At 41.1% G+C, this 18,561-nt stretch overlaps 3 protein-coding genes across 4 annotated transcripts; 2 read left to right on the forward strand and 1 right to left on the reverse strand.

Annotated features, from left to right (window-relative positions):
• The first annotated feature begins 102 nt into the window (after positions 1–102).
• snrnp25 (small nuclear ribonucleoprotein 25) lies at positions 103–3,004 on the forward strand. Of its 2 annotated transcripts, XR_013845271.1 has the most exons (6): positions 103–463; positions 1,014–1,104; positions 1,291–1,396; positions 1,500–1,574; positions 1,667–1,815; positions 2,978–3,004. XR_013845271.1 is itself a non-coding variant. In XM_080044195.1 (5 exons), exons 1-5 carry the CDS (start codon positions 260–262, stop codon positions 1,722–1,724), a joined length of 534 nt encoding a protein of 177 aa, XP_079900321.1. In that variant the 5' UTR covers positions 103–259; the 3' UTR covers positions 1,725–2,023. The 2 variants fall into 2 exon arrangements, 1 of the variants encoding a protein (XP_079900321.1); XM_080044195.1 differs by lacking the exon at positions 2,978–3,004 and having other exon boundaries at positions 1,667–2,023.
• Positions 3,005–3,218: 214 nt separating this feature from the next.
• Positions 3,219–4,480, forward strand: LOC307262646 (uncharacterized protein; the record flags this gene model as incomplete). The annotated part of the gene is made up of 4 exons (XM_080043597.1): positions 3,219–3,375; positions 3,451–3,537; positions 4,066–4,213; positions 4,359–4,480. The coding sequence occupies 4 exons, from the start codon at positions 3,219–3,221 to the stop codon at positions 4,465–4,467; spliced, it is 501 nt and encodes a 166-aa protein (XP_079899723.1). The 3' UTR covers positions 4,468–4,480.
• Positions 4,481–7,154: 2,674 nt separating this feature from the next.
• On the reverse strand, positions 7,155–18,234 carry mrtfbb (myocardin related transcription factor Bb). Its single transcript, XM_080043596.1, has 13 exons — positions 18,110–18,234; positions 14,863–14,928; positions 13,257–13,312; positions 13,079–13,154; positions 12,684–12,845; positions 11,845–12,002; positions 11,284–11,430; positions 10,172–10,422; positions 9,666–9,801; positions 8,661–9,530; positions 7,901–8,029; positions 7,743–7,803; positions 7,155–7,636 (listed from the first exon to the last, which is right to left on the reverse strand). Exons 1-13 carry the CDS (start codon positions 18,192–18,194, stop codon positions 7,158–7,160), a joined length of 2,676 nt encoding a protein of 891 aa, XP_079899722.1. The 5' UTR covers positions 18,195–18,234; the 3' UTR covers positions 7,155–7,157.
• Positions 18,235–18,561: the final 327 nt, after the last annotated feature.

The raw sequence follows: 18,561 nt of genomic DNA on the forward strand, positions 1-18,561 counted from the left end.
AGTGGTGTCTGAATTAACGTACCGAAAGCGGAACCATTTGTACTGAGTTATGGTTGCCCTCCGGTATGAGATGTGTACTGTGTACATTGTTTGTTTACTTCCTTCACGCCGTGAAATAATTTCTAGTGAAACACTTCGTCGACTGTAGTTGTTAAATCAGAATGAATGTTTAGTCCCTTTATTGTAAGTAGTTTTAACCATCCCTCACAAGCGGCTGTTTGTCGAATGATTGTATAGATTGTGTTGCCTGCTGGTGGTGATGATGGAGGAGCAGAGTCTGGACACTGTCGCAGGAGGAAAGTCTGTGAAGGATGAAGAGGTGGAAGACGAGAACCTGACAGAGATGGCAGACGCAGATGAGGAAGACGAAGAGACTCTTCCTCACTCGGAGATCCTGGATATTTTCGAAGAGGGACTCGCTCAACTTGTGCAGGACCCTTTACTCTGTGATCTACCAATCCAGGTTCATTCACAACACCTTGTGTCCACAAAAAAAGAAAAAAAAAAGATGAGAAGAACTAAGTTAGTAAATGTTAAAATACATGAATAAATCTCACATTTACTAACAGAATGCACTCTTTGGTGTGATTCTTCACATTAGATCTGTCCAGTTATCTCAAATCTTTCTTGATAGATTTTCAATGTCCACCAGGTGCGATTTCATTTATCTGGTTTGGAAATTCTCTCACTTGACTTTTCACAGTGAGTGTCAGAGCAACCTCTGAGAACAGAGTGTAAGGAACTGTGGAAAATAAATGTGTATGCACATAAGAGAATACTATAAAAGAGCTTACCGTTGCCACAACAGTTGAAGTTTACCATTTTAAATGATCAAGGATCTTCCTAAAGCCGGCTGCTCCTCAAGAAAAACAAAGTTAAAGTTTTCTCTGTAGAAATAGAATACATGCTAATTGGTACGTACTATGAACATATAACTCACATATTGGTGTCCTCTTATTCAGTTACATGACGTCATTTATATTTCCCTGAAACCTGATCTTCTTTCTCTTTAGGTGACTCTGGAGGAGGTAAACTCTCAGATTGCTCTGGAGTACGGCCAGGCGATGACAGTGAGGGTTTTAAAGGCAGATGGTGAAATAATGCGTAAGTGTTGAGATGTTTTTGTTGTTTCATATTAAAGCAACACAAAAGTTATACACAGCACATATTGTCTGATCACATACTACTATGCATTTTATGTAATTTGTGGACATCACTACACAATGTATAGTTGTATTATTGTTCATTTTTAATTATTATTATTTGAACATCAAAAATGTCCCTCCTTAGCCATAGTGGTGGTGCAAAATGCCAGTGTCCTGGACCTGAAGAAGGCCATTTGCAGATTCATGGAGCTGAAACAACAACGTGAAGGCGGAGTGAAACATGTCAGCTGGTAAAACAATATCACAAACACAAGAACATATCATGGATTAAACACTTTTTAAATGGCCAAAAACATTATTTGTTGTTTCCTTACTTATTTTTTTTATATACAGGAGATATGTTTGGAGAACTTATCATTTAGTATTTCAAGGGGAAAAGCTTGACGATGACAAGATGAGGCTTAAAGAGTAAGTGCATATAAAATAATCACCACATTTGCTTGTGATGCTCTTATCATCAGTGCTTTTTGACAATGTTCTGTATTCCTTAACATTTTCAGCTACGGCATCAGGAACAGAGATGAAGTGACATTCATGAAAAGACTGAGAAAAAAGTAAAATGTCACAGAAGACATGACATGGCACGCCAGGAGAAAACTGGTGCTACCTGTGAATTAAATGAAATTAATTTCACAAAGTATTAATGATGGTATGATTGTTTCATTTGAAGAGTTTTGGGGAAATCTCAACATTCCATCGATTTTTTTTTGTCTACATTATGAACCCTAAATATTCATCCAGAAACTCACATAACAAACTGAGCAGCTTCTCAAAGAGGCAAGATGTAAATAAGACATGTGAAGCTATGAAGTCCCCATGTTAATGCCAAATGTGTGCAAATATTTTGTATATCTTTCTGCAAACATTAAAATATATTGCCATACATTATTGTATGTGTGTTTATTTGTTTAACTGAACAAGAGCATTCAGTAAAATGTTCCAGGGGAGGGCATTTGTAAATGTAACCTGATGATTTGAATATTACCTGGTAGAAATGAACAGTACATGCCCTTGTTGTGCTAGTTTGAATGTGACCCGGACAGTATACACTTGGAGCAGCTGTGGGCATTAGGTAATGAACAACCTTTTTTAATGTACTATTCCTTTTGATGCAGTTTAAACAGGAGTTAATGTAATTAGAGATTGGGATGTTATGTAATGTTTTACCTTTTACAGTGTAGCATTGACTAGTGTGCAGTTACAGTTATGAGCACTTGACTTGAGATTTGTGTAAAGTGCTACCAAAAGTAATTCCAGCATTTTATCAACAAGTCAATAAATACATTTTTCCTGTTCAAAACCAAAAGGTTTTTTCTAGATTTTTGATTTAACTGATATAGTTTGGAGGAAAGGCAGTGTTTGACTAAATATTTAGCACACACTCTGTACAAAACAAATTAATATGCCTTCATGAGTTGTTTTAGAAGTAGAACTTAGCATGTAGTAAAGGTACAATCAAGTTTGTTAAATTGAAATCTATCGTTATTGCTGACAATTTGAAGATTAACAACAACACCTGAAGTGACAGAGTATGCTCATGAAATACTTTTGGCATGCCTTTTTTCTTGAATACTTAAACTTGTCTCTTGTTCATATTTAAAACAGAAGAGAAATGCCAAATAAACATGTTAATAGATCTTGACTGTTTGGGCACAAGAAGGAAATATTAACCCGAACGTTCTCTAGGATTTGATTTACTTGTCTTGGACTTACAGTATGAAACATTTTGTGCACCAAACAAGAAGGGACATCCAGTAAAGAAAATAACAGAGAAAGGCTAAAATCAATCCAACACTTTCCCATGTTTTCAGCATCCACCATGACTTCAGACAGCGAGCAAAAGAAGATCTCTACAGAGCTGAAACAGATTTTATTCAAGAGACAACAACTACTGGAAAGGAAAAAAATCCTGTGCATATTTCAGGAGTTGAGGATTCGTGCTGATTTTGAAACAACAGGTGACATGTTTTGAGAGCATTAGAGAATTCCTAATAAAAAAAGGAAGATATTTGCGAAACTATAGGTAAAAAGTACTGCCTGTATGTATGTTATATGTATTGTATTTATTTTTTTCAAGCAGAGGAGGCCGTTTCAAGTCAGCATGAGATTGACAGCATTGATGAAAACCTAAAAGAACTGTCAGACAGGATAGCTGAACTCGAAAAATGCCACGATGACAACCTCAATGCCAAAGATGAAAAGGAGAAAGGTGAGTCCCATATTTACTGCTAAATGTTTGCCCCATCATACTTTGGGTTTGTGATATTTTTTTCTTCTTCGTTAGAGGTTGGGTTTTCCTCTAGTGAGAAGACGGGTTCGAGTGGTCCTGAATCAAAAATTGTCTATGTTGAGGCTCCACCTTCTATCCCGGGTGAGTCCGTGCTGCACAAATGTTGACAGTTTGTCTTCAGATAGCAAGACCTGCACCCTATAGAGTGAATAATACACCCCTCAAAATGTCACACTTGTTGCTGTCACATCTAGAGTGAAGATACTTTTTGTACTATATGCAGTTTAGGGGAATTTGGTGAATTTGGCTGTCACCAATCAGGGATAGAGTAGGCCTACTACATACCCCATGATACTTCTTATTCTCTTGTATATAAACATATAAGCTTTCCTTCTTATTGCTAATGTAATTATTACTTAATTCACGCAACTGCTGAAACCTTTTGTTTGTAAATGTAACTGAAAAACCATTTGACCAATTTATGCCAAATGATAATTTTAAAAACCTAAAAAAGGTCCTATATAATCTTCATGTTACTGACACTTACTTGAGATTAGCCAAAGTATACTCAAATGTTTTCTAAATGCCTGTTCTTTTTGGGAGTTTTCCTTCAATAGAATGTAGTGAAATATTAAATAATAGTACTTTTTGAAACTCCTATTCATACAGCCCCTAAAGTGATTCTGGACGTGAAAGACCTTCCGCCGTGTCCATGCAAGACACAGTGTCCAGAGTGTGCGCAGTATGTCGTGACAGAGACTTATACCTCTGTCAGTAGTGTGACCTGGATGGTGTGTGTCATCACAGCTATGGTTGGGTATGACACCATTCCCTCCATTTGCATGCAAATATAGTCAGAACTTGTTGGGCCCGTTTCTATTTGTGCAGTCGGCGTGACAGCCACTGCAATATGCTTTCAGAGTTGTTGACATTTCATTTTGTTCCTGTTCTCTCTTTTACAGCTGCGTAGCCGGTTGCTGCTTCATTCCCTTCTGCCTCGATAGGTTCAAAAATACCATACACAGATGTCCTAAATGTCGAGCGTCAATCCATACGGTTAAGAAGCTCTGAGAGAAAAAGCAGGGTTTGTCAAATCAAATTTGACAATTAAACTTTCTTTAGAACTTTAGAACTCATCTGTATATTCAAATGAATACGGAGGGGGAAAAAATACAGTCCAGATTAGGGTCCAGCCTGCAGGGAAATGTTATAGATGTCATGTGTACAGAATAGACCAACATACCAATTTGATCATGAACCTCAACTTACAGTTTGAACATTTAGGACATTACAATTAAAATTAGACCGTAAACATGTATGAGGACTATGGATTCAGGAGGATGTCAAGCAACTTTGTGGTGCTATCAAGCATATACAACCTGAGCCACAAGACCTCCTCTCCATGGGACCTGGGAAGAGGACAGACTACATGGACACAAGTGTGATAAAGGAAGGATCCCATCACGAGAGAGGCAAGGACAACATGCACACAAGGGACAGAGACAAGTGGAGAGGCTGAAACTCGTGGAAGACATCTGGAAGGTGGCACTGAAAGCAAGGGTAAGAAGAGAGGTCCCTGGGCGGCCAAGGGTCCAGCTCAGATAAACTTAAATGAAAAGAGAAGACAAGGAGTAGAAAACCAAGGAGAGAAAGGGAGATGGTCAGAGCTGTGTCTGTTGGAATGATAAGCTGCCTTTACAAACACATACAGTTAACTATCATCGGCGTAGAAGTGGATTTAATTCCATGCTTTCGGATCATTCCACATTGATATGCAGTAATAGAAGCCATACAGCGAACCTAATGCTCAAACCAACCTACCCCCTGCCCAGAAACTATGCTGCTGTGTTGCTGCGTGTAGCTCGTAATGGTTTCTTTGAAACTGAATTTAGCTTGTGTCATACTAGAAGTCATCCATTTGCAAATTGCTACAAAAAAAAGACAAGTGGTAACAGACACTTTGTGCTCAGTTGTATAGATTTGCATATGGCCAGCAGATGTCACTACAAGGAGGCAAATCAACTGTAATGCAGTAATGTTATTATGGTATGAAATGGGTGAAAAACACAACTGAGCAATGATTCATTTAGATGAATATTGTAATTATTCTGTATCTGTCTGTATGTCTGTGGTTACAATGTAATGCTGTGCAGTGTGCACATAGATTGTGGTCTTGTATTGCATGCCATGCTTACACTTTTTCATTAAACTACCAATACAAAAGTTGACCTTAATTCATTCTGAACTTTCAACCCTTTAAGAGTCAATATTTTTTCCAAGAACAATTCATCACCATTCATTTGGATACAGTCTCGACATTGCAAAGCAGACTACTCTTGTGACTAGTTCCCCATAAATATAATTAACCATTCTCCTTTTTTAAGTTCATGGGACTTTGGTTTCCTAAAAACATGTGCAGTTTGTTTACACAGTGTATAGATGTACACAAGAGATGCAGCTCAGTGCTACTGGGTCTCTTTTTGTTGCTCATTTACACCATGATGAGTCAGTGGCCTCACATCAGGCACTCTGGTGTTTTCACATTCACACTCCCAATTCAGTTAAAACATTTGATTTATGCTTCACAATATACGCATACACAAAGGGAACATTAGCAGTTGTGTATTATAACCTGTTTTGATGGTAATGGTAACACTTTACAATAAGGGTACAATAATTAACTGTTAGTTAATGCTTATTTAATGATATTAACAGTTAGTTAATGCAAACTTAAAACTAATTAAGCATCAACTAACTGTTAATGATGAATTATTCACATTTAGTCAATACTTGGTTAAGCATTATTAAGCACTATGCTTAGTTAACTAATGCTTTATTAAGCAATAACCAAGCATAACAGTTAGTTTATGCTTAATTAATGCTTATCAACTAAGCAGTTCTTAGCGGTTGGTTAATGCTTAGTTAATGTTTATTAAGCTTTAACTAGGCATCAACTAACAGTTAATTAATGTACCCGTATTGTAACATGTTACCATGGTAATAATGGCAAGACAGGCTGGAATGTATTAGGCCTACATAATGAATCGCAGCGACATGCAGTTTTTGTCCATTTTGTTGTTTAACCAAGATTAGGACATTTTACTGCTCTTTCTGCCATGATCAATACATCACTGTACATTCATTAAAGCTGGGGTGGAGGATATGGGGAGAAAATGGCAGTTGGGATAGAGATTCGAATCCAAACACCTCAACCGCTCCACTTGTTCTCTTTGGTCCTTCCCCTATGGTCCCTCCCTGACACGCTCTACACCAACAAAGTCATGCCAAAGTGAATGGACAGTCCCAACAGCCAATAAGAACAGAGAGCCTCGCTCTGATTGGTCAAAGTGTACAGCTCATGTTAACTTTGACCAATCAGAAATCACATACCCCAGCTTTAAGATCAGTAAACAAAGAGAAAGCAATAACATGAAAACAGATTAATAACAAATAAGAAGCATAACTTAATATACAGCCACCATCATCTCAATCTGCCAGTACCAGTCCTACTATGTCCGTCTTCTTATACCCTCAGAGTTAAAATACGTTGTGGGAAGCAATGCATTACCATCTAAATGAACATAGCTCAATTAGATTATTAATGAGCTGATTGATATGGCCAAAAAGCCAAACAGAGCTGCCCAAAACTCCAAAAGCTCTTATTTTTCCACATAGGAAACAAAAGCAATCCTCCCTTGCATAAAAAAAAGTTAGTTTATGTAGGACGGTCTGATAGGTGTTAAAATTCACCTTGACAGAACTCAGTCCCAGGTCAAGGCTAGTTCATGGGAGTCCAGGAAGTCGGTAGAAAAGACGCCCACCGGCGCTGACATTTCCAAAGGGTTGACCCCCTCTGCTGGCACAGAAAGGGTAAGGTCCAGCCAATCCATATTGTCCATGTTGGTGCTGTGCAGGTTCAAAGCAGAGGGCAGTGTGTTTTCATGGAAGTCCACCTCCATGGTAACCATAGGTGAGTGTAGCTCCTCCGTCAGTTTCAGAGTTTGTTGCTCGATGTGAATGTTGCCCAGCGTGCCATCCAGGAGGGTTTTCAACTGGGTGTCAGAGGTCAGGGTTGCCAAGCTGTTTGAGGGGTTGAGCGATGCAGCAGGCAGCTGGGCCACTTGGACCATTGGTGGAGGGCGGGATAAAACTGTGTTGATAGGAAGGGTGGTAACACTGGCTGTCACAGGCAGAGGCTTGTCCAAGTTGGGGGGAACTTGTCTGATGAAGGGAGAGATCTCTGAAAAAAAGTACATAACATAACAATGTCAGAAGACAGCTATAATGAGCACTTTGTCTTATTTTACCAGGGCACCTAAAACCATATATGTTGCAGTGTTTCTTACCACCACTCTCAATTAACACATCAAACAGGTCATCCATCTGCTGGCTAGCTGCAGTGGGACCCTGGAGAAGAAATACAAATGTTTGTGTGTCAATGTTTTAGTGGCTACAGTAACAATTTAAAGGATATAGTGAACTAAGCAGTGTATTTATTCCTCACCTGAACAGCTGTCAGCATGCTCCGTGTCTGTTTAACTGCATCCTCATAGCGGGGTGGGTCTTTACACTTTGACACAAGGTCTGTGAATTTTGGCTGCGGCAAGATCAAAGATGGCTGGCTGGCTGGAGACTGTTATAAAGGGAAAAGACACCAGGCTGTTACATCAAATGAAAACTGCATACAACCGATGAAAAAAAAACATTATTCAACAGGAGTTGACACTGTCCAAATACAGTCATTAAATCAAATCAAATCAGAAGAGACTAAAGAATGTTTCTAGTTCTGGCTGGTTGTTTGGCTCAGAGTTGAGAAGACGATAGAGGGCACTCAGAGCTCTGCTGTCAGCCTTCACTCAGCACCCACTCTAGTAACCCAAGTTTCCACAAGCCTTCTTTTGATGGGAACAGGAAAATATTTCACTACCCAGCTGAGGCCTGTCATTACTGTGACAACAAGAAAGATGCATTACCCATGAAAGAGCATCAAAGATATATAAAAAAAAACACATCTGATGTGTTAGCTGAGCCAGTGCCATCGAAAACACCGCAACAAATTTGTGACGTGCAGCCTAATCTGAATTTACAGCCTAGAGAACCAAAATTTACGATTTCAGGTGTACGCACATTACACACGTAGATAAATACATTTAACTCACTTTTAAAGAAATCCAAAACTACCAGACAATCCAATGTTACGGTGATGACTAAGAAAAGAGACGGAGCGAGGCAGCCAGTGCAAGCATTAAGTGTGTTTTCCTTACCTTTGTCAGTGGCTGACTCCGAGGACTGCATTGCTGTTGTAATGCTGCTCTGGAGGCCTCTATTTTCTGTGGCACCTGTCCAGAGGTCTGGATGAGGCCTGGGGCTGCGCTGCTAACGGTAGTGTGTAATTTGATGCTGTTGGCCGGGAGCTGTGTAGTCACTGCTGAGGCAGGAAGGGAGGCAGGCGGGAGGATCTGAGCTCCTGCCTGTACTACTGGCTGGGGGCTTTCGGCTTGCTTGGTAGTCTGGCGGCTGATAATGAACTGATTTTGAGGAGTGAAATCGCTCGGGTCTGCTGCCGCCTCCTCTTGTTTAACCAACACTGGCAGAGCAGGAGAGCTACAGTGTGACGGGGACACGTTTTCCTCTTTGACCTGGACGGGAGCAAGAGGGCTGAGCTGAGGTGATGAATCTCCGTGCTGACTCCTCTTCTCCACCTCCAGCTGCATCTTCAGTGTCTCCACCAGCCTCTGCTCCTGCTCCAGCTTCCGCATCAGCTCCTTGATCTGCCGCTCCTTCTCGTGGAGACGTTGATCCTTCTCAAAGTCCCTGTGGTAGGACCTGCTTGTGTCTGTGGGACTGTCCTCATGTGGCGCTCTCTGTGGGGAGTTCATCACACAGGATGCAGCAGTGTGACTCGGAGACTGACTACTGCCACTGTCCTCTAGGCCCAGAGCGGACACCTGGGAGGCTATAGGGGACACGGGTGGGGTTAACTTTATGTTTTCAGACTGTGTGGCTGCTGCGATGGCTGTGGTCTCCATGGCAGCAGAGTTCTCCTGGTACAACTTTAGCCTCTCTATCAGGTCTGTCTTAGTTCCAGAAACGGGCAACGATCTGAGTTTTAGTTCCATTTTCAGCTCAGCAACCTGTAGAGATAACAAATGATATTAAAAGTGCCTCTCGAAATTAAGCCTGTTCTTGTGTACGGCATTGCAATGAGGTGCATATAGGCAGAAGTGCATATTGTCAGACTGTGTGCAGTGCAGGCAGCAACGTGTCACCTTCATCTCATCCAGATTAGTTGGTAAATGATCTGGCTTGTGGTTTGTCTGAGTGTCCCGGGGCTGCACAGGGGTAGACACAGTTTTTCCACTCAGAGGAACACTGGAACAGCTGGTTTGTACCTCAGTTGTTGCTCTGTTGGAATAAGATGGGAATAAAAAGGGAGTAGAGATTAGAGAGGGAGTCTAAATTATTATCCATTCTTCACAATAAACAGCTTCTGTGTAGGATTGCAGAAGGGGCAGGAAATGTGAAATATATGAGACAAACAGCAGCTGTGCTTAAACAGTTATTACTTTCTATAGAACCAGGTGATAACTTTAAATTGCGTTGACCAAAAGGTATATTCAAATAATTGAACTCTGAAAGGAAGCAACATTTGTACCTTTAGAGTTGTTTCAGTAGATATAAACTCAACACAAAGTAACCAGCCTATACACATTGTGGGTGAGCCAATTCTCTGGCTTGTTAAAAGTAGTGATTATGTTGCTTAATGGAGCCATACTTAAGTGTGGCAGGGGGGATGGCCTGGTAGTTGTACTGCTGCTGTTGTTGCTGGCTTATGATCTGGAGCTGCAGGAACTGCTGCTGCTGCTGCAGGAGACGGGCATAAGCCGAGTCCATCTGCACTTCATTGAGCTCCTGCTTCTGGTCCGGGGGGATGTACTGATGGTACTTTAACTTTTTCACCCGTGGTTTGGACTCTTTGCTCCTTTTGCTGCGGCTTTTATCGCCAGGTAGCTTGGGCAGGCTTTGCTGCAAAACGCAAAACAGAGAAGGGGCATGTAAAAACCAGAGAGGACCATCTGGAGGGTGTTTGATCCCTGTGCTCTGGGAATCCAGTTTGTATTGCCAGTACCAACATGGCAAGACTTGGAACTGATACTGAGGGTTTTTAATAGCTTGAAGCGTTAAGGTAGAACATTGTTCTGACACCCGATGAGAACTGCAGGATGAGGAAACGGGTAGTGGAAATGTGACCCTTATTGTTATACCACCTGCAGTCACAGGATACACACCAAAACGGCTTGGCATAAAAGCATTGGTTTTAGCTATGAAACCAGAAACTCAAGCTGGGTCAAGCAAGCACACACCCTCCAATTTGTCAAACTCATTCCCCCATTGTATGCAAAGGGAGGGCGAGTTCATTTTACGCTCAGAGGATAACTGGAATATGATAACTGCAAAATGTATTGCTTCACTCCCGTCCTTTGATTTTTGCTTATGTTCTACACAGCCTAGATGATTAAGGGCTTTCATTTGACCCTAACTGAAGACAAACTGTGTCTAGCAGAGATTTAAGCCAAAGGATTTCTGAAATGACTTTAAAGCCCTTTGTTCTTTGAACTGCGTTTGCTGACATTTAAAATTGATGTGACTCTCAGTGTGACAAAACTCAGATTGTGTCTTCTGACATCACATCTCTGATCATTTTTCAAAGGGAGAAAAAAAGGAAAAAAAAAACTAACAAAACAAAACACACTCAATAAATCCAAGAGGCAGAGTGCTCCGTGTCATGTCAGCTGGTTACAAATGATAGACGACTGTGAGTGAACAAACTACTTAAATGAACTCTTTGGTCAAACATGGAGCTGTTAAAACACATCTGAAAGTCACCTTCACAAGAACTGGCCCTGGTGTGATACTGGAGACAGCACTGGTGATTGGCTGAGGGGCTGATGCTCGTTGGTTGTTTGGTTGCTCCTTGGTGGAGACGAGGTTGGCTGAATCCGACGTGGACAGTGAGCTGGGTGGTGTGGAGTGCTGGGGAAAAGCAAAAGACCGAAAAAAAAACCACATGATCCATTCAATAAGAACAGTGAAGCCGCTACACATGTTAATCATCATCTCACGCAAGAACAGAAAAGCGCCTCAAAAACATAACCAAAAACAGGTTGATAAAAACTCAGAAAATAAAAGAATTATTAGAAAAAAAAAATCTGCAAATCATGAATACATTACACAGATAAGATATAAGAAAATAAACATTAAATCTCAAAATATTGAGATAATACAGTATAACTCTATATCTGAAAAACTGTACCAGCCATCCTTAATGCACAAGAAGTTCTATTTAAAAAAAGAAAATAATTGTAGATTTAGATAACTTGTCAAGAAGGCTAGTTTGTCTGCTAACAGTTCATGTTTTTTTTTACATATTTCAAAGTTGGGGTGTACCTGGATGGGAGAGTTTAGGTAAGAGGAAGTTGAGGTGGCCTTAGTCCCTTTCAACGCCCTTGGAGAGGTGGAGCTGGGATATTGTTGACTAGCAGGCTGTGGTGGAGATAAGGCATCACTGCTGTCCTCATCAAAGTTGTAAACATCAGTTGGGTCGTCTGCGAGTTCATCACCAAACATGAGCAAAAACAGCTTATCATTTACTGAAAGGATAGATCTAAACTGGAAAAAGAATCGCTTTTTGTTGTGTTTTGATTCTGAGCAGGTGTAACGTTTTACAAGGTTCCCATCTCAGTTTGGTATGTAAGAATGCTATTGTTTGCTTACTTTATTTGGCCATGTTTAATAAAAACAAATCAATAGTATGGCCTGGCGATGGTGCTAGAGGAAAAGCCCAGGGAAAAGCAATGGCGTTGACAATTAATCTCGAGAGTAATATAAACGCCTGTACCAATTACAAGGTCATTTTACCAGAAGTTGTTGAGATATTTCACAAAAAAACAAAACTGGCAATCTAATTGTGGCTATAGAGCAAAAAGTCAGTGGATCACCAAAGTCAGTATCCCTCATCCTCTGGGCTACATAAATGTTCATACCAATTTAATGGTGATCCATTAAACATTTGTAAAAAAATATGTCAGTGTGGACCAAAGTAGTGGAGCAACTCAAACACTAGTGTAAATACATTACTAGTGGCTAACTTAATAATTAACTTCATGGATGTCGCTGAAGGTGGTGAAGTGTTTGTGGTGAAAGTGGCCTAAAAAAAAGGAAAAAGGCTTTTGAATGGTTCAGGTGGGTCTCCTAACAAGAATATAATAGTGCTGATGAGTATCTACCATTGACGACCTCTTCCCCACCAGAGTCCACAGGCAGGATTTTCTTCACCACCAGCTCCATGGGTCCAGGCCGCTGGGAGATCTTCTCATTGAGACCGTCAGCCAGTCTGGCCCTCTTCAGCCTCATCTGTGTGGCGTGCAGGAGGGGTTCAGCCTGCGTCTCTGATAAAGGAGGACCATTAGCTGTGAATCAGGCCAGCATCAATCAGCCTCTTAATTGCTTTGTCAGGGTGAGTCAGACCTCACAAACTTAATGTCAAACCTCAAAGACATATTATCTGGTTCCAACTTTGTAAAGCAAATTTTACACAGGCAATAACTGTGATTAGATGAATAAGCACCTTATTCATCTGTGTGTTATCTAGCGAGAACAGAACACGCAGGAGGAAGATTACCTTGTAGGATGTGCATACGGACCAGTTCAGAGCGCTCTGGTCTGCTGCAGAGTTTGTGCTTTAAGAAGTTCCCAGTCTGTATTAAAAAAAAAATTTCCCCACATATTTTGAGGCATTATCTAGATTTAGATGAATACATTTATGAGCTGTAGTGTGATGATTTTAGCTGATGTCTTACCCTGGCTCTCTCCAGGCTGCGAATCTGCTCATGAAAGGCAGCTGGCGTCTTCAGGGCTGTGCCAAGGGGAATTGACAAAATCCATAACTGTACATATATAAAATAAATACTGTATACATATATAGTACAAGAAAGCTGCATCCCTGTAGAGTACAGACTACCAACAGTAACGTTCTTAATCATGATGTCCATTTAACATTCAGAGTATCATGGACATACTGCAGCAAATAGTTACACACACAACCCAAAAATTTGACAAATAAACCATGAACTGAATAACCGTAGGAAAGGACTGCTAGTCGATATATTAAAAAACAGATATGAGACATGTTTTCATTTATGTCAAAATGTATACAAATCAATCTAGGCTGCAAGTGATGAGCTTCATTTCAGCATTTCTATCGTTTGGTCTCGTAGTTCTGCTGGATTTGACTCTCCTAACTGACTTGGGTGCAGTGTGATCCAGTTTCCGAATAATTGTTTTCACATTTTGTCCTAGATCGCATGAGTGCGACATCAATCTGCAGGAGCTCATAGGAGACAAACAGGAAGTGCTGGCTTCACTGACTCAAGCAGAGAGATTGTTCCATGCTGAAAGTTACTCTTTGATCTGGCACAAGAAACTCATAGTGCTTTACGTGAGGTCTGGCTCAATGACTAGTCACCCTTGTTATGATTGAGCTCTGTTTGGTTTAAGGACACACAGATTGGGGGGAGTGTGTCAGAGCCAGAGGAGAAAAAAAAACTGCTCGTCACCTCACTGCATACCTACCATAAGCCTGACAGTGTGTGGGAGCAGCAGAGTGCTTTAGTGGAGAATGAATGGCCTGGGAGGTTTGTGTGCGAGCCACGCTTGGCCAGGCCACAGTGGGGGGTGAATGACCTCCACTGAAGGCTCAGTCGCTGACTCATGTGTGGAGCCAGAGAGGAGCTGAAATCCTAACTGCAGGAGAGATCGGGACAAAGAGCTCTGTCTTTTTTTCTTTTCTTTTCCTACCTTTCCAGCTACCAGTGTGATTCTGTCACAGATTCAGGTCATCTTTTATTAGGTATAGAAAGGGACTGCTGTGGAGTTTGCTCTACTTGTGTCACATCAAAGGATGGATGGTAGAAAAGAGGAGCTATTTGTTTTTCTATTATGGCACCGGTGTGGTGCTTGTGGGTTAAATCTTTCAGTAATTTTCATAATTGGCTATGTTTACATGAGCACAGTCAAGATTATTAGGACAATACTACTTAAGACATACACTTTCTAATAAAACAACTGTTTTATGTGCTGACACACACGTTCTTATTGAGCCATTTACAAATCAGGAGTACTTTATAAGTTGCTGTAAAAAAAAACTTACAGCAATGTGCATAGTCACAATAACAACAATGTGTCTTGTCATATTGTTTTAATTGTACTCCATTGCTCTCTAAAGGACATAAATAACATTGGTTGGATGTTAGCAAAAGTACAAGGTGGTTATGAAAGAGAGAGGCCCCTTTCAGGACACATTTGTTTATTTCTTGTCTTAATTTCCATAGGTACATTTACCAGGATTTTTTGTTGAAGCATAAGATGAGACTTTTGTTATGTGTGTGATGTGATGTGAATACTTACGCGGCATGATGCCCTGCTCCACAAGCTGCTCCCGAGTTCTCCTCTGCTGCAGACAGAGCTGGAGGACTGTGAGAGTGGAGAGACACAGAGGTCAGAGTTGAAATTTAACCGGTCAGAGCCAAGTCCACTGAGTCAACTAACAACCACCTTTGGCTTTAACAGTGAAACCTGCCAGACTTCAAATAAAACAAGGTACTTATTATTTCTCAATCAATACGCTGCCCCAGAGGCCTGAAAGCAAACCCTGATCACCACCACAGACATCCTATTCACTTCCTGTATGGTCTTAACTACGGTGGTTGAGAGTACCACAAGTTTTACAACAGTTACACTCGAACAGTGCAATGTGATTGGCCGAGAGCCCTCCCAATGGGAGGCAATATCTCTGTGCTGGATGCAAATACACAGAGAAGTCAAACAAAGTAACTTCAGTACAGACTACAAACAGATAAAAGGGAATAATGTTTGGGCTGATTTCCCCATCAATATAAACTGTGGCAAGATCCAAGTCAAAACATTTATCAACAAGTGAGGGTGGACATGTTATTTCAGTAGAATAACACCACTCTGTGCAGAAACAACGGTTTGAAGAGGAAGGCAATGGGTGATGGCGACGAATGAGGCTGTGGTGTTAGATTCATGAGGCCCTTATCATCGCCACTGTAGTGAAGTGAAGCCTGTTTAGCTGGAGCAACTAAATGGCTCGAGGGAAACAGCTACTCCCTCCCACACACACACACACACACACACACACACACACACACACACACACACACACACACACACACACACACACACACACACACACACACACACACACACACACACACACACACACACACACACACAGACCTGCTCAACTCTCCTGGGAAAGGCGCTGCGTCTGAACAGGCCACTGTGACTCACTCTAGCAAAAATAAACTGGGCAGCTGTGAGAACAAGGCCTGGGAACCACGAAATTTGGGGGTAGTTAAGGGGGTGGGATCTCCAGTTGTATGCCGAGCCGAGGGGACGTTCAGGGGCTTCCAGTGGTGGGCAAGGGAACACGGAGTGACAAGTGCTGAGGCAAAGGGTGGGAGGCCGAATCTACTCTCAAAGCAGCCCATCAACTCTGGAGAAGAGAACACAGTGTGCCTGCCCCGCCTGCTGTGTTTCCTATTACAAACCCAGACCAAGGGGGGCTATGGTCAGTCTGAGAAGAAAATCATACCAGGAGATTGTAAAAAGAATAAATAAAAAAGAAGATATAAGTAAACCAAGATTGCCATTGCTTTGTCTCAATATTCATATCCACTGTGACTTGAAAAAATGCCACAGGCAAGACAAATTATGAGTGCACATAACTGCATATCAGTTACACCGTGGGCTGCCTTCCAGGACCACAAGAGAATGCAGTTTAATTTGAGCACCAGGATGGGGGTACACCTTATGCCTGGGGTCCTCCTCACTTTGTGTCATCTTGTGTTTAACCTGAACCCTGGCTAACCCTCTCCGTGATGGAAACTGGCTCCGGTCTCCTGCTCACCAGCAGAGTGTAAACAGAGGTTGTAGAGAAACACAGAGAGTGGGTTCTGCTGAAATCCCTGCCCATTGATGTAATCTCTAATCTCAGACCCATGTTGTTCTCAGCAAATCATCCCTGGAGGTCTCCCATCTGACCTTTTCTTTTATTTGACTTGTTTCGCTCTGTCTTTTGGAAGCAGTACACATTAGAAAAAACTATTTGCTGTGGCTACAGATACTTCTTCCCCAGACAAAGCAGAAGTTTTGAAAAAGACCATCACTGGGTAATGTTGACTTTACTGTTATAAATACCACATGCTGTAACATAATCCCATTTTTTTTAACAAAAATGCAGGCATCTTGAACCAGAGATAGACTAAACCATGAATATACAAATCAAAATAAGAATGTTCTGTGTGCTGAGACGAGTCAGATGCCTTTTCTTACTACGTGTACAAATGTAGGCCCAATTTAATCAAAATGAAATTTAATCTAAAAATTATTTATTGTGAAAGAAAACATGTAATTAAATTAACCAATCAGATTATAATTATTCAAAAGTTACAATTACAAAGATATCAGCGGACTTGAGTTATTTACATTCAAGGAGGTTGTTAATCAAATGCAGGCAGCCAAACAGCAAGATAAAACAGTTTACCACATGTTATGTGTAATTTAAACTACAATGTAACTCATATGTCCACAAATCAGACATTTATCAGCAAGGCTTAAGCAGTATGAATAAGGTGATTGTGAGAGTGTATGTATAGAAGGCAGAAAGGAATAAAAATAATGATACTGATGCTCAATAAACTCATATTTTAGCTCATTTGTAACCAACTCCCAGTGGTGTATTTTTTTTCTCCCAAAGCACAAGGACATAAATTAGGTTCAGATTCAAATTGATGAGAAAACACACATTAGTTTCCTTCCCATGAGTGGGCGTGTCTTCCAACTCTGTTGGCAAACAGGTCTGGTTTGAAAGTTATATTTAGTCTGCTCACGAATAGTAGTTCATAGGCTTACAATTTAAAAAAAATGTCATACATGCAAATCCTGCACGATTGCCCTGAGAAGAATTTACATTTTGCTCACTTCTTGCTATAGATATCCAGTAGTATAGACTTCACAAATATTCTCATCAAATGTGACTTCACAGACATTACAATAAGTTAATCCTAATGTAGTATAGGACCTACTGTCACTGAAAATACCTGTTGTTTTCAACTTAGAAAACTGTCCATATTAGTCAAAGCCTGGTAAAAGTATGCAACAAATGATCAGAATCTTGATCGACAGCATGTCTTTGTATTGCACATGATTTGAATGAAGCTCATTATGTGTGCTTGCATTACACCTGCTAATTCATGCTTACACAATGTGAAAGACAACCAACACATTGCTTCAAAATAAAGATAGGCAGTAGAAAACTTTTTATAGCCTCCTAAATCTCTCCCTGAAAGTCTCTGACAGTGTTACAGGATTGATTCATTATCAATCAAAAGACAATAGTCTGAATAGCTGAAAGAATGGTGCTTTGTCAAGATTCAATGTGATGAGCTTCACTGTTGCCCTGTCATTTCCTGTTAGGGCTGCGTCACTACAACCCCCCCCCCCCCCCCCACCCTGGCACAGCCGCCAAGATGAACAAGATAAAAAAAAACTAATTGACTTTCCAAAGATGCTCACATAAAACGATGGATCTCGCTAAAGGAAAAAGACAAAGCACCTGATTTGAATTTACCCCTGCAGATTGAAGGGGTCTCCACATCAAGGCAGGCCATAGAGGACAGTGGTGGTGTGCTTGGCGGCCAGGTCTGGAGTCCCATGGAGTGATGAGGCTGGTGGAGAACGGGGGAGTCAGGGAGAGAAAAGACCCAGCTCTGAGCGGACGATAGCTGGCTCTCGGAGCAGCGTACAGTCCCTCCTCTCTGGTGGAGTGCTGGCCTCAGCGGAGAAAATGTGTGTGCGCGCTCAGTCAATGTCAGGAGGAGGGAACACTGCTGCGCTGCTCTTGTTAACCCTCGCTAGGTCATTGTTGTATTCACAGAAGACTCATCATACTGTAGCATGAACCCCTGGGGTTTTGACATTGATTTATGAATAATCAGCAGGGGACCACATCATTTAATAGTTACCAATACATAATGTAGTTGATCTAAAGAAAGAATTCTTAGGGGGCACATCACAATGAAA

Source organism: Ammodytes marinus (genome assembly GCF_949987685.1).
Source record: "Ammodytes marinus genome assembly, chromosome: 16".
Taxonomy (NCBI): domain Eukaryota; kingdom Metazoa; phylum Chordata; class Actinopteri; order Uranoscopiformes; family Ammodytidae; genus Ammodytes; species Ammodytes marinus.

What these genes read in the sequence shown, in the direction of transcription:
- snrnp25 (XM_080044195.1), top strand. Translation starts at nt 260, where the DNA reads ATGATGGAGGAGCAGAGTCTGGACACTGTCGCAGGAGGAAAGTCTGTG. An exon ending in GGAGTGAAACATGTCAGCTG is followed by an intron (nt 1,397 to 1,499) that starts GTAAAACAATAT and finishes TTTTATATACAG; the next exon opens with GAGATATGTTTGGAGAACTT. An exon ending in GACAAGATGAGGCTTAAAGA is followed by an intron (nt 1,575 to 1,666) that starts GTAAGTGCATAT and finishes TAACATTTTCAG; the next exon opens with CTACGGCATCAGGAACAGAG.
- mrtfbb (XM_080043596.1), bottom strand. Translation starts at nt 18,194, where the DNA reads ATGGGACTCCAGACCTGGCCGCCAAGCACACCACCACTGTCCTCTATG. An exon ending in GGAGCAGGGCATCATGCCGC is followed by an intron (nt 13,313 to 14,862) that starts GTAAGTATTCAC and finishes CCCTTGGCACAG; the next exon opens with CCCTGAAGACGCCAGCTGCC. An exon ending in ATCCCCCCTGCCACACTTAA is followed by an intron (nt 9,802 to 10,171) that starts GTATGGCTCCAT and finishes TTATTCCAACAG; the next exon opens with AGCAACAACTGAGGTACAAA.